General features: G+C 40.8%; 3 protein-coding genes across 4 annotated transcripts; 1 reads left to right on the top strand and 2 right to left on the bottom strand.

The window, feature by feature from the left end:
* The first annotated feature begins 159 nt into the window (after positions 1 to 159).
* On the top strand, positions 160 to 2,628 carry fancf (FA complementation group F). 2 transcript variants are annotated; one of them, XM_044356946.1, is made up of 2 exons: positions 160 to 265; positions 513 to 2,628. In XM_044356946.1, exon 2 carries the CDS (start codon positions 571 to 573, stop codon positions 1,600 to 1,602), a length of 1,032 nt encoding a protein of 343 aa, XP_044212881.1. In that variant the 5' UTR covers positions 160 to 265; positions 513 to 570; the 3' UTR covers positions 1,603 to 2,628. The 2 variants fall into 2 exon arrangements, with proteins under 2 accessions (XP_044212881.1, XP_044212882.1); XM_044356947.1 differs by lacking the exon at positions 160 to 265 and having other exon boundaries at positions 554 to 713; positions 797 to 2,628.
* A 5,850-nt stretch (positions 2,629 to 8,478) lies between these two features.
* Positions 8,479 to 18,856, bottom strand: LOC122985908 (vesicular glutamate transporter 2.1-like). Its single transcript, XM_044356922.1, has 12 exons — positions 18,302 to 18,856; positions 16,612 to 16,867; positions 16,019 to 16,137; positions 14,534 to 14,648; positions 13,420 to 13,507; positions 13,106 to 13,192; positions 12,609 to 12,751; positions 12,363 to 12,512; positions 11,273 to 11,405; positions 11,066 to 11,176; positions 10,847 to 10,974; positions 8,479 to 10,280 (listed from the first exon to the last, which is right to left on the bottom strand). Exons 1-12 carry the CDS (start codon positions 18,385 to 18,387, stop codon positions 9,951 to 9,953), a joined length of 1,746 nt encoding a protein of 581 aa, XP_044212857.1. The 5' UTR covers positions 18,388 to 18,856; the 3' UTR covers positions 8,479 to 9,950.
* Positions 18,857 to 19,450: 594 nt separating this feature from the next.
* On the bottom strand, positions 19,451 to 20,884 carry LOC122985657 (P2Y purinoceptor 6-like). The gene is made up of 2 exons (XM_044356487.1): positions 20,819 to 20,884; positions 19,451 to 20,512 (listed from the first exon to the last, which is right to left on the bottom strand). The coding sequence occupies exons 1-2, from the start codon at positions 20,882 to 20,884 to the stop codon at positions 19,451 to 19,453; spliced, it is 1,128 nt and encodes a 375-aa protein (XP_044212422.1).
* Between the last annotated feature and the right edge of the window lie 702 nt (positions 20,885 to 21,586).

Here is a 21,586-nt window from a genome sequence, read left to right as displayed (position 1 = left end):
TGTTGTGTGTGTTGTTTTGGGGTTTTTCTCCAACTATTTTTTTCTTTTTCTTTTTCTTTTCTTCTTCTTCATTATCTTGGCTCGTGCCGTGTGATGATCCAGTTTGTTCCAAATTAAAATTAAACTAAACAAATAAAGTTAGAGTGCGACTTTTATTTTGAAGAACAATAACTTGGCTGACTCTCAGGACTCAATGCGCATGTGCAGAAGTACAGGCGGCACAAACAAGCACCAAAGGAAAACAACGGAAAACGGCAAAGACAAAGTGAGTGTAACTATGTGTGTTAACTCTGAATGCTGCTTTATAAACACCTGTGTCATGTTCGCTTTTCTTTGTCCTTAAAATCGCGTCTGTTAACGTTAACTTTGTTTTCAAACGTGTCCCCGGAAGTCCTGTTGAACGTTACAGTTTGTTGACGTTGTTTGAAGCTAGCTAACCTGCTAGTTAGTTTATTACAGCGGGGTTTTGGGGCATTTTGTGTTTATGTTTATGTTGTTTCTCTCCTCCTCAGTGGGTGTCCTACCACTGGAGCCCAGAGGCTGAGCTCCTGCGACCGCAGAGAGCGCCACATGGAGGCGGTGCTGAGAAACCTGTCGAGCACCGTGGAGCTGCTGGCCGTGGCGGCGCGCAGCGGTGAGGTGCAGCAGTGGGATGAACAGACTGTGTCCAGAGCTTTTCACTGGGCCCGGTACTGCGAACTCGTCTTCTCCAGGTATCACAATAACCGCTCAATAAGCAGGATCATGGAGAAGCAGCTGCAGCTCACAAATAAAAATTTGCGAGCTGTCTTCCCAGGTTACAGAGAGGTCTGCTTCTCGGAGCTCCCCCGGTGCCAACACGTGTTGCTCGTTGGGCTGTTGAACAACCCTGAGCTGCCCATCTCCATCATGAAGATGCTCTTTGACACCACAAGTCCAGTGAACATCAAGCACGGACAGTATGAGGATGTTACCGGCCTGTGCAGCAATATCATTCAATGCAAATCTGCTTGTAAAGTCCTGACGCCTCTCACAGACTTGTCAGCTGCTGGTGCTGATGCTGAGGTGCAGGCGGTGATGCTAATGGAGAGGCTGGGTGCTCTGCTGAGCCAAGGCAGCGAAGCCTGCCGGGCAGAGCGTTTTCTAGACTCCGTCCTCCAGGGATGTGAAGGAGCATCAGAGCATTTCTGTCTGGTCATCGCTGCAGCTCTGCTGACAGGGACGAACTCCGCTGCTCAAACTGCTTCAGCGGATTTTCTCTTGGATTGGCTGCAGCAAAAACACATCCTGATGCAGCACATGTGTTCTTCGCTACCCTCTGCACTGCTTATAAACTTGGCCAAAGAACACCTGAAATTCAGACACGTGTACTGTGATGTACTGAAAAAGTGGGCCTCAGACATGGAGTACAGTTTAAGTGACGATGAATGGGTTAAAATGAGCTCAAATCCCACAGTGACCTTCCAGAAACTGACTGAGCACTTTGTGGCCTTGTTTGAGGCCTGCCCCTCTCTGAGGAACGATGTAGAAAAAGAGCTAAATGATTTGAAGATTTCTGATGGAGACTTTGATGTCAGAGGTCTGAGTGTGTGGGGAGACCTCTTGTCAGAAATAAACAAGTGACTGTCAGTTGGGGTTACTCTAAAATGGATACAATGGCCAGAATGTAGCAGAATATTTATTTATTTTTCTTTGTTTTTATCTCTATGTGATGGCTGTGGCTGGGTATCCAATCTCAATTAGTTCCAAATGAAATGTTTCTGTAGCACTGTAGCAGGATCAAATTTGCTCTTCTTTACTTAATTTCTGATCAGACAGTGTCCGATTTAAATCATAATTTTGCCAATTTTAGACAGTATTTCATTCAGGGAAAGTTTTTGAACAGCTGCTTTGTCTAGACAACGTGTAACTTCCAAGAACTTTGGCTTCATCTTGAAAAACATGTTCATATAGCTAATTGTAAGATATAGAAAGAAAAGCATGGTTATGGTGTCAGTACTAAAACTCAGTTGCTATATCAGTACTTGTATCGGAAAATGTCAAACAATACTCAGCTCATTGTTTGACAGCTTTAGGTTTTCATCGCAAAATTGATTCTTGAATTTCATCCAGTCAGTTCACAGAAGTTTCTGTTCCATTTCAATTCTTGACTCTTTATGTTGCAGTTTTTTGTTTTCAATTTGTGGAAGATAATTGTGTGCAGACTAACACAGAAACAGAAGCACAACATATTAGTTAAGGTTTGGTTATGAAAAATAAATATAAAGGTAATTGATGACAATGTTCTAAAACTCATTTTTCTTGATCTGGTAACTCTGAAAATATGATGCACTATTCTTTCGCTTCAAAAAGATATTTTTCTTAATTCATATATTGGGACATTTGTTTAATTGCACAGCTTACTGGGTTTGGACAGATGGTAGCATCACATGCTGCCTTGTAATCAGTGGCAGCACGAGACCCGACTGAGTTAAATTGAAAGCAATTGTCAGGCAGTGATAGTTCACGCTTTATAAATTAGTCTCTGGAGATTAAAGGCATCATTCAGCATCTTAATTCCACTTTACAACCAAATTATTATAGATGTGTTGTTTCAATATCATTCTGTAAAGAGAAGGAAATAAACAAAGGAGGCAAAAGCATTGTTAATCCAGTTTACACTTCTCTGACTGTATACACCTGAAGCTGTTTTCTCACACACCATCTGCCAGTATTGCCTCTTCATTAAAAAGCTGCACAGAGTCTGAATCTATAATTTTGACTGTCTCTGTGCCAGTCATGTGACTCGACTTCCAATTCACACATTTTGGCCCCTCGTCCGTGTGTCAGAGCACCTCTGCGGCAAGGGATCAATTAGTCAGATCAGGCTTCTTCAATCACACTGTCCAACAATAGCTGGTGTGTGACATAACTCCGACAGACAGCGGATAAGAGCCTCGGCCGGCGCGTGGAGGGAAACACCAACACGGCCACGGCTCGTTTAACACACCATGAAAGCAATTCACGTAGAGACAGACAAGGGTCACTGAGTAAGGGGCAGCATGTACACAACCAATTTATTTTCCAACCAATGAAGAACATATGCATTGGACTGGATGGAAGCCAACAGTGATTGAAAAAGATCTCACCTGCTCCTGTTTTATAAATACATGCAAATTCATTTCATTTGGATTCATCATTGCATTAATATGGATCAGATTTGATCTTGCAGGGTTTTCAAGAATGTGAGAAGATGTAAAAAAAAATAAATATATATATATATATATATATATATATATATAAAATATATTTCAGATTAAAAAGAAACATTTTTAGAGTTTTATTCAGCAATGAATTTTCAAAATAATGTCTTCAACACTTTTTTGTGGTTCTCACTCTTCTTCACAGCCTTACACAGAACTTGCAGAGTGGATGAGCAGCCATGATGAAGATTCAGATGTGTTACTGTCTGCCTTCAAATGAGGAGCTTAAAAGAAAAAGCAGATCAGTATCAATCTGTATCAATGGAAACATGTTTTAGTCATTATTTATGAAGGATTTACTGTGCATACCCACATACGTGACAGCTGATAGTAAAAAAAATATTATTGTGGGCTGCAACTAACAGTTATTTTCATTGTCGATTAATCTGTTAATTAATTAGTTGTTTGGTCTATGAAATGTCAATCACTGTTTTCTAAAGCTGAAGATTCAACCTCAAATGTCTTGTTTTGTCCCGACCAACAGTCCACAACCCAAAGATATTCAGATTACTAAAGAAACCAGAAAATATCCCCATTTAAGAAGCTGGAACCAGAGAATTTTCTGTCGATCGATTAATTGACTAATCATTGCAGTTCTATATTATTGTCCTTCTCATCATGCCAGAGAGTGTTAGTTTCCTTTGGCAGTGGGGTGATGTTATTTAACTAAAAATATAAATAACCCATTTTTACTTAAACAGAGGGTTCAAACCAACCTCTGAATTAAAGCAGCTACCAGTTACATCGACTCATAAATGTGAACAAATTGCCCTCTGCTCTTGACCTGCAAGATGAAATTACAGGGTTGTATTATTGTATCACTTCAAACAACAGGAGGTCCATTACAACCAGCCCACTTTAAACATGTGCTGCCTGGATGGAGGAATCTTTCATATCTGTTCTTTATACCAGGAGCTACTTTACAAAGCCCTGACAACATGTGAATCTCTAGAATGTGTGTGAGTATGTAGCATTTTTTGTAGTCTTTTGTAAAACATTTCCCCCAAGAAAGGAAATAGCACATTTGGATGTGAGATGAAACATACTGTATTTCCTCCTCACATCTTACCCCTGTCCACTGTAACGTTGTTCTCTGACAGCGTGGGGTAATAAACTGCACTGAGACGTGCTGAGGGCGGCTGTTGTTCTGCGGCTTCTAAAGGGCCATGAAAGATAGCATTCATTAAAACTCAGATCCAGCCCCCATCTGGTGGTGTGAATAGGGAGTCCTCTGAGAGGCGGGGTGGTGTGGGTAGAGCCCTCCCTCGGCACGTGCCTAAGCCGCTCCAGCCTGGCCCCTGTCTGGCCTCGGTGACGGATAACAGAGGCAGGAGGGCCCCTCTGCACACCTGTGTCCCGCTCAGAGGATGCTGATGATCATCAGGCATGTGCTGATGCTTTAATTTGGTTTGTCGCAGTGAAATTGTGAGGGAAAAGACTGATTCAGTGTTATGATAGTAGGTTTTAATGAGTCATATGAAATGTTGGTGCTGCTCTTGAGGAAAAAGACGAAAGAAATGTCACATTGTCCTATAAAAACTGCACTGTCAGACTCTCCAGTGAGGTGCTGTGGTTGCAGAAACATTACTTTGGCACATGAGGAGAGGGAGAGGGGTCGGTTTGTGGAAAAACACCCATTGACTACATGTTGGTAATAAAAGAAGAACAAAGAAAGCTTATGTGTGTTTTAGCTTTTGACAAAATATGAATTCTTCTTCATGTGAGAGAAAATAATGTGCGGAGGATCACAACACAACATTTCTCTTCTTATTATCTGCATATTCTATCATCATTTTATCCAAATTTGTCTCAGCAGTGCTTTGCCAGCACAGAGTGTATCGTGTAAAATCTTATCAGCCTCTCGTCCTTTGTCTGTGTGTGATACCACATGAACATGTTGTAGAGAGGAGGGTATGAAGCTGTCAGCGTAATGTGATATGGGGGAGGGGGAACTGGAGCAACTTGTGATAGATTACCTCACATGCAACATAGGAAACCATAGGGAAAAAAAAAACAATTGGATATAGCAATCTCATTGTCCTCCTGTGGTCATAAAAGAAGCAATTCTCACTCGACACGTAGCAGGTCTGAAAATGTAACCCTTATATAATGCAAACTTTGGCATCACTGTTTTTCCTGCCTCATTGCGGTTGATTTAAATTTAGTTTGGAGCTAATAAATGTTTCAGTAGAATTTGGAAGTAAGCACAGATGAAAATAACAATAGCTCACAGTCCTTGCAGTTGTTGTAAGCAAAGCGAGATGGAGCTTTTTTTTTTTCCGCAGTGGACACATTTACATATCATAAAAGAAAGGATTTTTTTTCTCTCTTTGGTTATAGTGAGCATTGAAGGCAGAAGCTCATAAAAAAAGAGATTTAAAAGAAACAAAAGCAGTTATGGGAGTTTCAGAAATGAGTTTGGAAGCATAGCAATCCTCTTAAAATATACTTATTTCAGTGTGTGTGGCAGTGGGTGGAGAGCAGATATATGTCATGTTATTACGTGTGAGACAGACTGATTCAAGGTGCTGAGCTCTCCATTAATAAAGCAATTAGCAAGGGAGGAGAAGGAGGTGTGTGTAAATTCAATCGCCCTGAGGTAGCGCAATGCCACGCTGGAGGGTGTCATATAACAGTAATTATTCCATTTCTACATTTGACATTTTGGGTTATAATTACAGTCGGTGACTTGATCTGAGATTGTAAATTAATGGAGGCAGCAATGTGGAGAGATTGCTGTGTACAATTTAGACTTGCAGACTAGAAAGGAGAGAGCGGATCAGGAGGATAATTGCATGCAGGCAGTGTCTCAGGGGACGAGTGCAACCCCGTCATCAAACACTCATTCTGGCTGGGCCTCATCCCATTACAGTCCCCCAGGAGCCAAACTGCACCTGCCCAACAGACTGACAACTACTCAATCCCCCTCCACTTACCCTCACGCTCACACAACCAGACAAAACAGCACCAAAAACATCACAATGACTGAATCTGAGATGCTGCAAAAACATATAGACTACAGGCAGGGGAATGCTGAGTGGATTTCTGTCTGTGAATGAAATGTTGACACCAGATTTTTGTCCAATTACCGTGCACCCTAACAGGCACGTCACAGGTGCAATAGCCATGACCACTCTGGCTGGTTAAGCATGAGAAAACATGTTCCACGAGGCTGGTGGCACAATTGTGTTTTCTGTCAAATTAACATGTGCACTGAGAAGCAGGTGGTGGTGAGTTGTTAATGGTTTCCCTCCTCAGATGGGCAGATTATCGGAGGAGAAACTGAGGACAGTGGATGAGGGATGACTCAGACATGGAGCTGCTTCCTGTGATCGAACCATCAGTCAACACAGTACAAGACTTCTGCAGACCGAACACAACGGCTGTGCACTAAATTGATTCAAACTGTCCATCATGTGCGCATAAAACCGATGGCCAGCTTCATCTGTAGGCTTAACCCTTCTCACCCCTACAAACTTCATGCCTGTCTATCACTGCAGCTCTGGTGGAGAGAGATGAGATGCAAAGGGCTGCAGAGACTCACACATTGGAAAATGTGGCTCTCATATTCTGCATCTGTTCTTCATGAGTCACTCCCACCTGCAGAGGCTGAAAGGCATGGTGAGAATCATGGTCTTTGATATATCCAGAGTCATGCACACCATTGGGCCCTTCATGCTGCAGAGAAGCTCAGACTGATGCATGTGGATGGATGGACGCCATGTTGTCCTGAATTATTTACCACCTCACTGACGGGCTGCAGAGCAGCACACAGGCGCCACAGACGATAATACCACCTCTCTTGTTCTGTCTCTACACTTCTGACTTCAGATTTCACTGTGGGCCATAAGACCTCCGTCAGTTCTTTTGCAACTCCCTGAATGTGCGGTTTAATAGTAAGGGAAATATTCGTGTACATTCCTACATTTGGAGTCGTGCAAATGCTTGATGGTTTCTGTGCATCCGAATATGCACATTCTTAACATTAAGATCAATATGACACCATAAAACATGTATATTGATATTCTTATAATGAACTACACATTTTATATTGACATTTTTTACATCATACTATGTTGCACAAGTTTTTGCTTTGATTTGATGCCTTTTTTTTTTTACTTTTCTCAGGTAAAACTATTAGGTAAAAATGTCTATCTGCATATTGTTCTAACTCTTTTTTCAGTAATAATTTCTTTGATTGAAGGAATACTTTAAGACCAAATTTTATCCAGTTGTTGTATGAATCTATAACAAACTCTTCCTAGTCTTTCAAACAGTGCAGATCCAGATTTTCATTGAATGATTTCATCACAGAACTAATGTTGCATTCAGGTTTCACCCTGTAGGTCAGTTGTGTCCTTTTGCATTTGTCACTAATGATTGCTGGTGATGTAATAGGAATCAAAGCATTGCATTCAGGCATTTTATTAAAATGTAAATTAAGTGTCTTTCCAGTATAATGACCAGCTTATAATTCAGTATTTTAGTTCATTGTTCTTCCAGCAAACATGTGTAAAATAAAACAACTATGCAGGTAATATGGCCTTCCAAGTCATCAATACATTTTATCTGAATTTAAACTTTATTGATAAACATTTTTGTTTGAAAACTGCAATGCATTCTGGAGTTAAACAGTATTGATTTCTCACGCAATTAGATTTAATGTTGAAGCTGGGTCAATAGCTGAATGTGCTACATGTAACACTGTTGACCTCAGATGTGTAGATGGAGGACACACTGAGGGGCAAACAGGGTGTGTTGCAAATATAATATTTCACATTACACACCTTACAGGCTTCTTCTCAGTTTTTTCTTTTTTCCTGCACGGTTAGGAAGGTGCGAGGTGATGCGGAGAGATTTAATAGGGTCGTCACACTTTTATACGCCCACGACACCTTTAGCAGCAGGTGTTGCACTGCATATTAAAGTCAGGACTCTTTGGGAAGACAGACAATGATCCTCGTTTGTAGGGATGTAAAAACCAGTAATAGCGTTAACATTGCGGTTCTTTTCTCCTCTTACCAATTACCAACCTACAGGGTCCAATACTCTCTCCTGGACTCCGGAGACCTCAGCCATTGATTTACTAATGAGAAACGTGGAGAGAACAGGAGATGCACTGATTGGAAAAGGTGGTTAACTGGTTAGGTAGTCTGCCTCCAGTCTCTGCTGACCACTAACCTTCAAATATGTCCTTGTGTGCTACAGTATAGGTGAAAAGGTGACTAAGAATGACAAAAACATGACTTTTGGTTGTTTTGCTTTTTTATAAAATGATATGAGCATTTTTTTTTAACACTTTTTGACATCAACATACCTCTTTTTCATTAAACACAATAATTTGAAGCCATAAAATCACATTTATCTGTTTACATAAACTTCAGGCACAAAGCCATAAATAGCATCTTTTGGTCATCTTAAACATTCTTAAATATTCATATATTTTACACATCCTTGCAGATTTCATACAGCAAATGCAGAAAGTGTTCAAATAGCAAATAAAGTCAGGTGGAAGAGCAATCTATTAATTCATGTGGTCCACTCAAATGTGACAATATCAAAGTGTCAAGAAAGTACTTTTGGTGACAATGAGAACAACCAAGAAACACCAAGAGATCACAAAACCTGGTTGTTCGTGTACAGTACTGCATGCCTTGTTGTCAAAATGCAACAACATGTCCTGCATCATGAGCACTAAATCTGGATTCTCCGGACACTAGTAATTTGTTAAAACACACACCTTAATGTTGATCATCACATGACTCCAAAACAATTACAGTTAGATACAGCAAGCCAGTGTTACATTACAAAACAGAATGTGATGGGTGGCAGCTGGTACACAGAATTTATTGCAGTGCACACCAAACATCAATAAACAATGTCTTCTGAGCAATCACCTTCAAAACTTTTTTGATTTGTCTCACATCACGACCAGAACCTGATTATGAAAGTTCATTTTTATTATTTATAATGGCAGAAGACACTTATCTAAGTACAAAGCAGTAGGCTGAATGAGGACTATCAGTGACCGTGAGTCGGCTGCATCTGAACATTGATTTGAGCAAATTCATGCAAACAAACACACACTAAAATTCTACGGTTCAACTTCACTCACGCTATTTTTGTCTTATAGTGTATTATAGGCCTCGCTCGAGAAGAAGAAGACCTTTTTTGCAAGCAGACATCTCCCTGAAAAGGTACTGTCCATGAAAAATATGGCCTTTTATATTAATGTTAACACAGATCAACGACCCAAATCCACAATAGTCTCACAGAAACAGTATACAGATATATACAGTACATAAAACACATTTGAGAAACAGAATATAATCTTGTTTTAGAATACTTATAGTTTCAGTGCAATCAGAGTGGTATTTCCGAGAAAGACCCTATAGGATGGTCAACTGCAGTGTCATCTGGCTCATGTTGTTCAAGTAAATTCATGAGGTTTGAGTGCCTAAGAAGTACAACATAGGCCTGCAGTTTTCTTTCTGTATAGTGAAGCCCTACTGTAGGTAGATGTGATGAGAAACATGTGAGAATCTAATGAGGATTGTTCTGCATTGCAATTAACTATTTCTTTACACTAGCTGTTTGAAACTAGTAGTAACCGTTTTACTAGAATACACAGAATGGATTTAAACTATCTAATATAATGCTTATTTGTGCAATCCGTGATGGAAAGTCTGTTTTTTGTAATCCAACTCACCATAACTGAATGTGTCTGGCCTAAGAGTAGCCACGCTCGGCGTACATCTTCCCCGCTGGTTCCTGGACGTACTCCTCTGTCTTATCCCAGTCCTGAACCCAACCTCCATTGAGCTGTGCGGTGGCCCCGTAGCTTTTAGCCGGGCCCCCCATCGCGCCGTAACTCTGTGTGATGTCGCCTGTCTCTTCGGCCAGCTCGTCCTCATCAATGAAGCCGCACTTCTCTTCACTGGTTTCTTCAGGGTCGGCCCATGGCTGTTTCTCCCCAGATGCAAAGATCCCATAAAACACCACACCCCCGTAATGCACGAGGGAAGCAATGAGGAAGACGTACTGCCACTCTTCCCGTGTCTGGGGACAGGAAGCAGTTGTAATCAAGTTGAGTCACTCCTTAAAGGACTTAAAAACCTCATTTTCTCAATCAGCTTCTGATTATGAAGAATGAGGTACAGCATGAACCTAAAATTTTCTGCCAAAGTTGGAACAGTTTTGGTTGTTTCACATGAAAATTTCTATATTTGTGTTTTTGTATTGTGTGAATTTGGCAGTAAAAGGTGATGTCACTTATGTCTTTGCACCAATCAGCAATTGTCATGCATCAAAATCTGATGACAGTTTCGTTGCTGTTTACTTATGTTGCCAGAACAATCAAATATGAAAAAGCCACATCCACACAGTTCTGATGAAGCAGACTTGTTTTTGAGTGTTACGCTTGAAGCAAACAATACCTAAAAATGTTTTTCCCAAACTTTAAATTTAATTGTTGCACATGTAGTAATGAATAATTGATGTCGTAGAGAAGTGCTTGATATTTGACACCATGTTTTCAGGGGCTTTAGGAGTTTGCAAATATTCCCATCTGCTTTATCCTGCATTAACATTCACATCACTGCACTGTATAAATAGAAATGACTCACCTTGTTTTTTGTCATGGCGCCCACTATTAGAGGGCAGACCATCCCTGACAAGGTACCCACACCGTTGGATATCCCCATGAGGATGCTGGCATAGCGAGGAGCGATGTCTAGATGGTTGACATTGAAACCTGCAACACAGAAAGAGTGAATATTGAGAGTTTTGCACTTTTTTGAATAGAAAATGGTTCGAATTTGAATTAGAATCATTTTGAGACTCACCTGATATTGCAAAACCACTAAAACCCACAGCCAGGACTAAGAAAGAGATGGCCATGCCCTTACTGTGAGAATAACCAACAACCAGTAAGAGAGTGGCCTCCATACCAAACCCTAAAAACAAGAAGACAAGAGTTAAATGATGTACTGATGAGGAATACTTCTACATTATCATATTAATAGATGAATATTTGATTCATAAAGCCTCACCTCCACAGTTCATGATTTTACGGACCATAGTGGTGGACATGATGTTGTGAGTACGCAGGTAGTCGGCTAACTGGCCTCCTAATGGCACGATGATGGTCATGACCAAGTGAGGGAGCGCCGATAGTATCCCAACCTGAGAAACCGTCAAACACTTGTCAGAAGTGGATGTGACAGCGACAAAGAGACCCGTCACAACAAAGATGATTCTTTCAGTCTCAGAACAAATCTTTGCCTGCGTTTTAACCTCTGACTGCAGCGTCAAATCTGAGCAATATATCACCTGCAGTAATCACAGGATCTCATCCTGAAGCTGAATTACAGCTGCCAGACCTGCTTGATTCATGCTGCAGACTCTCATGGGAGGGCAAAGATTATGAGATTTGAAGATTAACTGGAAACTGTTGCTTAGATGAGGCACTCTAGGAATATAAAATGGCCAAACCACAGCCCCTATAATTGATTCATTTTGTTAAATAGTGTTCAAATCTATTTTCATAAAGTGAAAGGGAAAGTTAGAGATATCTTGTGACAGGGCACTGAAAAAATGTCACCTTCAATTTAAAAAACTGAGGTAATGATTCCCAATAAATATTTTCAAATTGAATTCATCTGACGTTTTAAGTCAAGGCAAACCATTTACCAGAGTTAGGCAAATTATTTATTTGAATGGTAATAGATCAGATGGTAATAGTCACTTCACTATATGCACTAACCTCTCTTTCTTCTTAATAATTAATTTTAGGTCGATTCTAATAGATATTTGTAATATTTGGCCTCCACAGCCAACAATCCAAATAACACTTTTGTCAACTTTAAAATGATTCTTAATGTTAATTAATAGAATAAATACACAATGTTAGACTGTTACAATATCATTACAATATGCACTGAATGAACAGCAGCATTGTTGTACTTTTTTCACTGCAAGATAGGACAGAAAATGTTTGATTTGTATTTTATAGAAATTAACTTGCACTGAACTTAAACAATTCATATCTGAGAAAATCATAGCTTGTAATCCTGAAAGAATCACATGACGTTTGAGGGTACTTTTAGGGCTGATACCAGGCATTATAAGGGATTTATTTACCTTGCTTATTTCAAAACCAAACACCTCTTCAAAGTACGCAGGCTGGCTGATGAGGAGCAGATAGAAGGTCCAGCTCCTGCAGAAGTTGGCCACGATGATTGCATAGACGGGCATGGAGGAGAAGAACTTCCTCCAGGGGGTCTTGAATTTCTGTTAAAACAGAACGTGACAAACAGAAAATCAGCTGGATGAACTGTACTTGTCATGGTGTTATGAATCAAAGGGTACTGAGTGATGAGAACTCACCTCCATGGCGCCCATCAGCTGGGCACTTTCACCGATGCTCTCCTCGATGTAACGGCGCTCCTCGTCGGTGATGGTCGGGTGCTCTGCGGGACTCTCATAAGACACCAAGATCCAGAACAGGTACCACACTAACCCAAAGGATCCTGTGCAGATCATAAGGAGGACGGCATCAAGAATCTAATTTATTTAACAGAACGTGGGTTAGTCAGTACAAACTCAGGAGGTACAGCTTTATTTTAAAATCTAGTTTACATCCCAAAAATTCTTAAGACATCAAATATGTTCTGAATTTGGTCTGAATTTGGGGGAAAATGTCCAGTTTATATAATGATGCAGCCATAAAAATCATGGATACTTGGGTTTGAATATTTCACTCAGTGTAAACATCACATAGATTCACTGAAGAGCTGGAACAAGCGGGTACAGAATGCACACTATACTATGCTGTCAGACAGTGTGGAGTTAAAATGAAGTGATTTTATGACAGTGACACTCACCGTACACGTAGAAGACAGAGGACCATCCTGTGTACTGGACCAAGATCCCGGCCAGAGGCATGGCTATCACTGCACCAGCGTAGGATCCTGCACAGGACACATAATATTATGACCAAGCAGAATTTGATCCTGGCTGCTCATTCAGAGAGCCGTGTTGTCCCACAACTGTGTTCAGGAGAGATTTACACACATTTAAGGGGCTATATTTTGCAATTAGAAACCTGCTTTTCAGTGTATGAAGTAATGTGATGATAAAATCCATATCTTCTTTTTTTTTCACAGAAACCGGACTATGTGTGTTGTAGATTAAATACCACAGAAGGAGATGGTGGCCAGACGACTTCTCTCCAGCGGTGGAGCCCATTTACTCCAGATCCCGTGGCAGGCTGGATAAGTCACTCCCTGCACAGTGACAAATGACATCACAGTCACGCAATGAACACAAAAGGGTCACTTTCCACCAGCTTGAACATATTTCTCTAAATTTTTCCTATGATGGCACAAATTGTTTCTATTTTCTGAATTCATCAATCAAGTTCACATCCATTTTTCCACTTTCAGTCAATAGAATTTACATCATGTACAGACACGCCACTTGATTGACGTAGTCTGTTCTCATTTGCTAAAGACGCACAAGACAAATTGTAGTTAATAACAAACAAACTGACATGCATTGTAGCTGACCTTTCTAATAGAGACTAATGGCTTAGGTGTGAGTCAGTGCAAATTCAAGCTGACTACCCAGTTCATGGAAGAAAAACTGAATTGCTCCCATTAAATCTTCATTACACACTAAGTGGCATACAATCAACTATTGATAGACACAAATTGCTGGGGCTTGCAGTGGGAGACACCCTGAAATGCTAATGTTTAATTTGCAGTAATAAGTCGATGGGCGCCGAACGCAGGCTGCTCTGTCTCTCAATGGTCATGAGCTCCTATTGAAACCACAGTATGCAGCCAAACAAAATAACAAAAGAGAGCGACCTTCAGCCTGATAATAGCATCTCTCTCTGAAATCTTGTCCTTTCTATCGAGCTGTGGGAGCCGCCTCCATCAAGTGGTTTTTATCTCTTTTGTTCATTGTGTTTCTATGTGAACATGGAGCAATTTTGTCCAGATAAACCAATACACTATAAGCTGCTATTCAAGGGGTTTAGTGCTGTTTGCTGTTTGTGGACTAATCCGACTGATTGTGTACAGTATAATGAATGGGTCTTCTCCATAATGGGGCTTTATTTTCAGCACAGGTCCAAATAGAAAGCAAAGCAGAACAGTATGAACACAAGATTTCCGTAAAACGCAGTTAAATACAAAATGTCAGGACAATTTCATTAGGGGTTGAGTTCAGCTCTCGGCTTGATAATGAGGCATCATTTTGGAGTCTTTTAAAGGTCAAGATCTGACGTGCAAACTGTGCATCAGTACCTCCACCAACCCTTGTAATATCCTCACAAAGATGACACATCCATAGTGCGCCCGGGCAGCAGAGGGAATGAACATGTTCAGGGTGGATGTCAGCACGATGGCAGCCCCAAAAACTCTGCACAGACAGTGAGTTTGGATTATTTGTCAGAATATTAAGAAAACAAGATCGTTGTCTTATTCAATGAGACAAAAGAGTCAGTTTCAAGTACTTCCAGTAGATTTATAGATATTATACAATGTTAATTCTATAGTGGAATAATACTGTTAAGGAGGATAAATCAATCCTAATTGGATGCCACACACACACACACACACACACACACACACACACACACACACACACACACACACACACACACACACAACAGGCAGTTATTCAGCTTCCAGGGGAGTGAGGACAGGAGGTGTTTGCAGCAGAAGGCGTCAGTGGGCTCAGCTGACTTGGCATGATAAAGCTCTTCAAAGACTCGCATCTTATTTAGGCTCCATTTGCCTCATGAAAAATCTAACAATCCAAGGATTTATAGTACGTCTGAGATGACCTTATCCGCCTTCACATGGCTTTTTATCTCCTCCTTAAGCAACACTTTAATATTTATATGATTCTACAAAGAGGTTTTTACTGTTTTGTTGTAATAATTTGCGTCTACAAATTATGAATATTAGTTTAAAAATACAAAATATGCAATAACATGTACACATATCATCCATTACTTAATTACTTAAATATATATCTGAGCAGGCTGTATATACTGTACATAACCACCTACTGTATGAATATTAAAAAATTATCATATTTTTTAACACATTCAATATGTATTTCAGCACTTCTCGTACCATTACACACCTTTACACCACTTATATCCTTTACAATTTACAAATAAACTGTTCTACTTGTATATACACATGTATGTTGTTGTTTCTATATGTATTTTTTCACCTACTTGCTTGTACATAATGGTGATATGTTTATATTTAATGATCTGTGTTCAGCTGTGTAATAAAACCAATAAAGCCAATAAAGCTGATCCTGTATTCCTCTACAGATTGATCACAGATCTTTGTTTCCCACGCATGACTGGTACAGTAGCTGACTAATCAGTTGTTATTGGAATAATGTGCTATATGTCTATTGAAACCATACTACAATCATTGCTTATAACCGCATTTCACACATGGCTTTCGGCTGGTGTGGTTGCCATGCCTCTGAACATAAAGGATTAGACATGGTCGTCTCGTGGGAGCTCATTAACATGAGGAGGCACGTCCGGCGGGCATCAGCCAAATCCCCAGTTTATCTGCTGTAAGGTCAGGCTTCTTTCTTCAAACCATGACAGACCAGCACAAATATTACACCTAAATATTAATAATACTTTAAGATAGGAAAGTAATAATATAATATCCTATAAGAGCTCTTACTACATACATACTCTACCTACAATATTTTTTTGCAGTTAATCATAAGAAATCATCTCGTGCATTTACCTGTTTGCAGCCAGTCTTGAGGAAATATATCCTCCTGGAATCTGAGTAACTATGTAGCCCCAGAAGAAGGAGCCATGAATCATCCCCACAGTCTCTGGGTCCCAGTTGAATTTCGCTTTCTTTCAGATACAAACAAAATAAATAAAAAATAAAAACACATTTTAATTACTTTTCTATTTTTCTCCAGTAAAATCTTTAACAAAAAAAAACCCAGCTGTAACACGGTGATAAATGACTCCAAGTGTGAAATGCTGTCAGTAAAAATATTTTTAGCCGGATATCAAGTCTAATTTAAACTGATGCTCTGATGCTTCATACGTGACGTTAGCGTGCCTATAAAGTGATCGATTAAATAGTAATAAAAGCAGAAAAATAAAAATATTAAGAACCTGCAATTAGTTTGTTTCTTTTTACTATAATATACAGCCCAAACCCATGAATTTCAATTAAAAACGGCTTCATAGAGACTTAGTTGAGGTTTTCCAAGTGGGTTTAACTACTAAAGCCCATCGATCAGTCTATTGGCTCTGGCCCTCATTACCTATCAAACATGGGGGCTCGTGGGGTGTAAACGGGGCGGAGTTTACAGTCACCTCTTTGATGATGATCTTGCCGTTTTGATGGATTGTGCTGTTATTGACCATGCTGACGATGGCCACACCCAAGTTACATCGGATGCCGAAGGAGATGCAGAAGCCGAGCCCGCTCAGCATGGCGATGATGTATCTGCGCGGGAGCCCGAAACACGTACAGTCACACAGGGGCTTCTTCCGCTCCTGGCCATCCCTGGGTCTCCCATCCTCCGTCAGCTCGATCACTTCACCTGTTTGCTGCTTTCTTTCCAATCTCCTGCACGACAAGCCGTCAAAATACTCGTTTTTACTCGTTATATCCACAGCTGGATGAATGAAATCAAACATCCGAGGAAGCAGAATTGAGAACTACGAGGAGAAAACGCACTATTTCGTTAATTTTCTCAAAAAACCCCCGAAAAACTGCAGAATAACCCCCCTGTATATACTTCTATATTTATTCACATGCCTCTTAAAGCTTATGCAACCGAGGAAATTAGCACTCATCTTCACATTGTGGTCTTTCATCCACAGGCCTTCATCATTTCTTATTTCTTTCTTTGAATTTGGCACAGGCCCCCTAAAGCCTGCACCGTTTTTTTTTTTAGTAAAGTCAGAGTGTTTTTTTGTCGTTCCTTGCTGAAATTCTCCATGTTTCTGTAAAAGAAAGGCTCGTTGACACACGAAGAGAAAATGACCTTCATACCGCATTGCAGCAATATCAGCATCACACTTAATTTTGCCTTTTTTTTGTTTTTTAATTAGCTCTCATAAATGTGGCGTCGGTATGTTGCTTTGTGTCTCTCCTGGAATTTGTCAAAATGAAATTGAAGTTTAATTTAAGAAGAAGAAGAAAAAAAGAAACTAAACGTTGAAATCTGAAGGCCTCATCCTGTGAAATAACAGGCCTGCTGGAGCTTCAATGAAACCAACAGATTTTTTTTTCTTCTTCTTTCACAGCTTCGAGTCACGTTTCTGTTTTGCAGCTTGTAATCAAATTCATCCATTTAAAGCCATTTAAGCCCCAAGAAATAAACGAATAAGATGTGTGCAGGAGCTCACACGAGCAGCTAAAAACGTATATTTTGTACATGATTCGTATTTTTAGATTTGTACAAAATTCGTTTTTTCTGGCTTAATAATTGCGATGATATGAAATAATAGTTCAGTTTTAGACATCTGCTCCTCTACATCCAGCTCCTTTATTCTATTGACTCTGATCATCTGTTTGCTTTTCAATCAGTTATCAGTTTTCTTTCGCACTGCGTTTCATTTAGCTCCTTCTGACACTGTGAAGAAGAATATAGGAAGTCAATTGACGTGAAGTGCATCGATCTTGAATTAATACAGATGGATACATAAGGTAATAGATATCCTCCGACCTTGTGTCACGACTCGTTCTGTTTCATTAATTATTAAAAAACACCCACAGCTGCTGGTGGAGGGGGGATCATCCTCCAGGGAAATATCTGATCCTTAAATATTCGGGCCACACGACTCTGCATTCAGCATCCTATCCGTAATTCATCTTTAAAAAAGAGAAATTTCCCCTCTCGGATTCATTTGTGATTAAGGAATAAACACGTTGAAAGCCAATGCCAATGTTTTGTGTGATCTTCACATCTGGATCTTTCCTATTTTTTAAATTTCTCACAATAGAATAAATTCTGTGTTTATAAAACAAGAATAAATGGTCATTTCTTCGCCTTACCTGTACAGATTCCCGAGGGCCTTTCCTGCGATTTGTTTTATTCCCTCTTTAGAGGTAGGGAGAGCTTTCTCCTTGCCTGGCTCCATATCCAAATGATCTTTTTTTAAAAATTCTATAATACTATAACAAATGGAAGTGCGGCATTAATGAGCATATTGTTAAGATATTAATCCAAATAATGCGCCTCTTTCTTTCAAGCAGAAAACGTCTCGATGTCCTGAAAAGATGAGCTGAAAGAAGGGGAAACACGTTCAGTCTGAAAGGGCTGGTTTCACAGTCACAAAACAGCAGTCAAATAAGTCCGCTTCTGCCTTGCGCAATGTTAATCCATGCAGTGCCATCTTAAGATCCAGCCAGCGATTAGAAAAACAGCCAAACAGAAAATAAAAAAGTTGAAGATTTTTGAAAAGATTCACTGAGAAATCGTGGTGGGAAAATGGGTGGACAAGCCTCAGCCAGTGGAGGTTATCAGGAGCACCAGTCTGATCTGAGGTGAGGATCTCCGGTGAGGCAGCAGCCGGAGGAGGTTTCAGCACCGCGGACAGCGCACAGCTAGTCTACCTGTCAGCAGCTCCGCGCAGCGCCCCTCCTCCCACCACTCCTCTCCTCTAATTCATTTACCACTTAGAAATCTGGGAACGGCGACAATTGCGTAACCCTTCTCCCTCACTTTCATTTAACTGAATAGAAAAAAAAGGTGAGGATGAGCTCCGACCACTTATAAATCACTTACTGCAGCAGGAGCAAATCAACGACCCCCCCGCCCCGTTACCCCTTCTCCCAACCTCTACATTTCTCTTGACCTGCGACGTTTACAGACAGTGAAACTTCTGAGCTAAAACTGAAGAAAGGCTTGGTGTTCACTAATAATTCTAATATTTTTCACTGAAGAGAGAAAGAAAATTGAATGTGGAGTCAGACTGTAGTACAGTAGATATGCAGTCAACCACGCAGAGGCAGTGTTGTGTAAGAGATCTCAACTGATAGGAGATGAAATGAGATAGACTGGGAACCATTGTTATATACAGTGTATTTATCAAATTTCACCAATTAAAGAAAACAAGTGATTAAACAAGGAACGTATAAATGTTTTAATACAGTTTCATTGTTTATGACAGAAGACATAAAGAACAGTATTAATGTACATCTTTAGGATCTAGGTGCAGGCAGTGCGCACACAGGACTGACAGTAGCCATCCGCTGCCTTTTTCTCACCTTCATCCGGGTCTGCTTAGATATCATAGAGGCTACCTGCATCCCAGGACACTTGGGAAACAAGACAGCAAAAGTGACGCGAAACTCCCTCTTGAACTGGCGGCCTATGAAGCAGCTGAACAGAGGGTTGACGCAGGTGATGAGGCTGCAGATGCACATCTCCAGGGCGAAGGCCAGGTCTGCAGGGCGCCAGGAGGCGGGGTTGTCAGGGTAGACCGCTCGCATCACGATGGCTGCGTTGCGGATCAGGTGGTAGGGCAGGTAAAACAGGGCAAAGAGGACCAGCGCTACGCTCAGCACCCGCCGGAGTCGCCGCTGCTTGTTGTGCGGGTCGGGGCGGCAGGGCCGGCGGCGCAGCTCTCCGACGCTGCGGAGGCCGCAGTAGCAGATGGAAAGCAGCGGGAAGATGAAGCCGATGATGGAGCAGAAGAGGGAATAGGGGAGGGTCTCCCTGGTCCCACTCAGCAGTATGTACAGGGCGCACACGGTGCGGTTGCTCTCAGGGCAAGTCTGGATCATAGTCATCTTGGCAACAGGTATGCTGAGGACCAGAGCGGCCACCCAGACCACCACACACAGCACACAGGTCTGCCTCCGGCCCAGCAGCATCAGAGAGCGCAGCGGGTGCACGATGGCTAGATACCGGTCCACACTGATGCAGGTGACGAAGAAGATGCTGAGGTAGAAGTAGTTGTGATAAAGCATCCTCACAGTCGTGCAGAATGGCAGCCCCAGGCTCCAGTACAGCTGGCCCAGATGGTAGTGGATGAGGAAAGGCAAGGCCAGCAGCCAGGAGGTGTCAGCCAGGGTCAGGTTGAAGAGGAATACCGTGCTGCGGGTCCAACGCCGCAGGCGGTGGATGAAAACCCAAAGGGAGAGCAGGTTGAGGGGCAGCCCGAGGATCAGCACCGCCAGGAAGAAGGACGGCATCACGTAGAGCTGAACCACCGGTAAACCTTCACGGGTGTCCAGGTTGCAGTAAGCTTCCTCTGGAGGCTGGACACAGAGGTTCAGCTTAGAGTTTCACATGCAGTGGCATTTAAAGATAGTTTGTGTTCCTTCTGATGCTGGAAAAAGTGTTTTTTCTTCACTTCACCTAAAACTTAATTTAATTGTCATCTTATTGGCTGGAGTTAAACACACAAAACATGAAAGATACTGACCGGTATATGCCTTCATAGAAAACATACTCAACTTATGAACCATCCCTGGTGAACAAATTAAATACACTGAAAACCATCTTATGTAGTTCCATAAATCTAGATAAAGTGTTTAAAATCACAGTGAACATTTCCAGCCTACCTGCACCTGAGTGTTGCCCATGTCTTTGTTTCGGTGGCTTAGCCGTGTACCAAGTGAAACAACCATGCTAACATATTTTGGTGTAAAACACACCCACCAGTGAGAACAAACAGTGAATAGTTATCAGTGTTCTCTCAGGCCATCTGTTAGGTCAACAGCAACTTTCATTCTTTCAGGAAAGGAGCAGAGCAAAGAGACCAGTGTGGATGGTCGACATGATAGAAACACATCAAACACTTACTCAAGTTGAACTGCACTTTATTCAGGATTTATCTTTGCTTACATATTTGGATACAGAATATAATATTACAAAAAAAAGAGAAAACAGAACAAAATTAATGAAAACATGAAATTGTAACTTTGATCATACAGTAAACAGGTTCACTTCTTTTATGTAACAGTATAAAATAAAATATTACTAAAGGATAAGAAAAGAGGACAGACATAATAAAATGTTTGAATTTAAAAGAGATGTACAAAAAAATAACAGGAAACACAAAGTATGAGAAGTATTAAGGCATCAACAGGCACTAATTTAGCTGAGCGTAGGGCAGGAAAAAGGCAAACTAGATGAGTTCAACAATGCCCTCGACTATGTGGTCACAGCTACATGCATCTCAAGCAAACTGTAGATGTAGTTGCCTCAGTTTGAAGCACAACCAGTCAGCTATTTTACATAAAATTTAAATACTTTAATAACAGATACTTCTCACATATTTCTATGTAGGCAGCTGATTAAACATTAAAATGTCCTTCATATCATTTGGA

Source organism: Thunnus albacares, chromosome 7 (genome assembly GCF_914725855.1).
Source record: "Thunnus albacares chromosome 7, fThuAlb1.1, whole genome shotgun sequence".
In the NCBI taxonomy this organism is placed as follows: Eukaryota; Metazoa; Chordata; class Actinopteri; order Scombriformes; family Scombridae; genus Thunnus; species Thunnus albacares.
Note: the sequence above shows the minus strand (reverse complement) of the source record. Positions and strands in the feature narration are given on the sequence as shown.

Coding starts and splice junctions, on each gene's coding strand:
- LOC122985908 (XM_044356922.1), bottom strand. CDS start 18,387: ATGGAGCCAGGCAAGGAGAAAGCTCTCCCTACCTCTAAAGAGGGAATA. Junction 14,649..16,018: donor TCAAGACTGGCTGCAAACAG/GTAAATGCACGA, acceptor CTGTCTGTGCAG/AGTTTTTGGGGCTGCCATCG. Junction 13,193..13,419: donor GGCCACCATCTCCTTCTGTG/GTATTTAATCTA, acceptor TGTCCTGTGCAG/GATCCTACGCTGGTGCAGTG.
- LOC122985657 (XM_044356487.1), bottom strand. CDS start 20,884: ATGGTTGTTTCACTTGGTACACGGCTAAGCCACCGAAACAAAGACATG. Junction 20,513..20,818: donor TGGGCAACACTCAGGTGCAG/GTAGGCTGGAAA, acceptor CTCTGTGTCCAG/CCTCCAGAGGAAGCTTACTG.
- fancf (XM_044356946.1), top strand. CDS start 571: ATGGAGGCGGTGCTGAGAAACCTGTCGAGCACCGTGGAGCTGCTGGCC.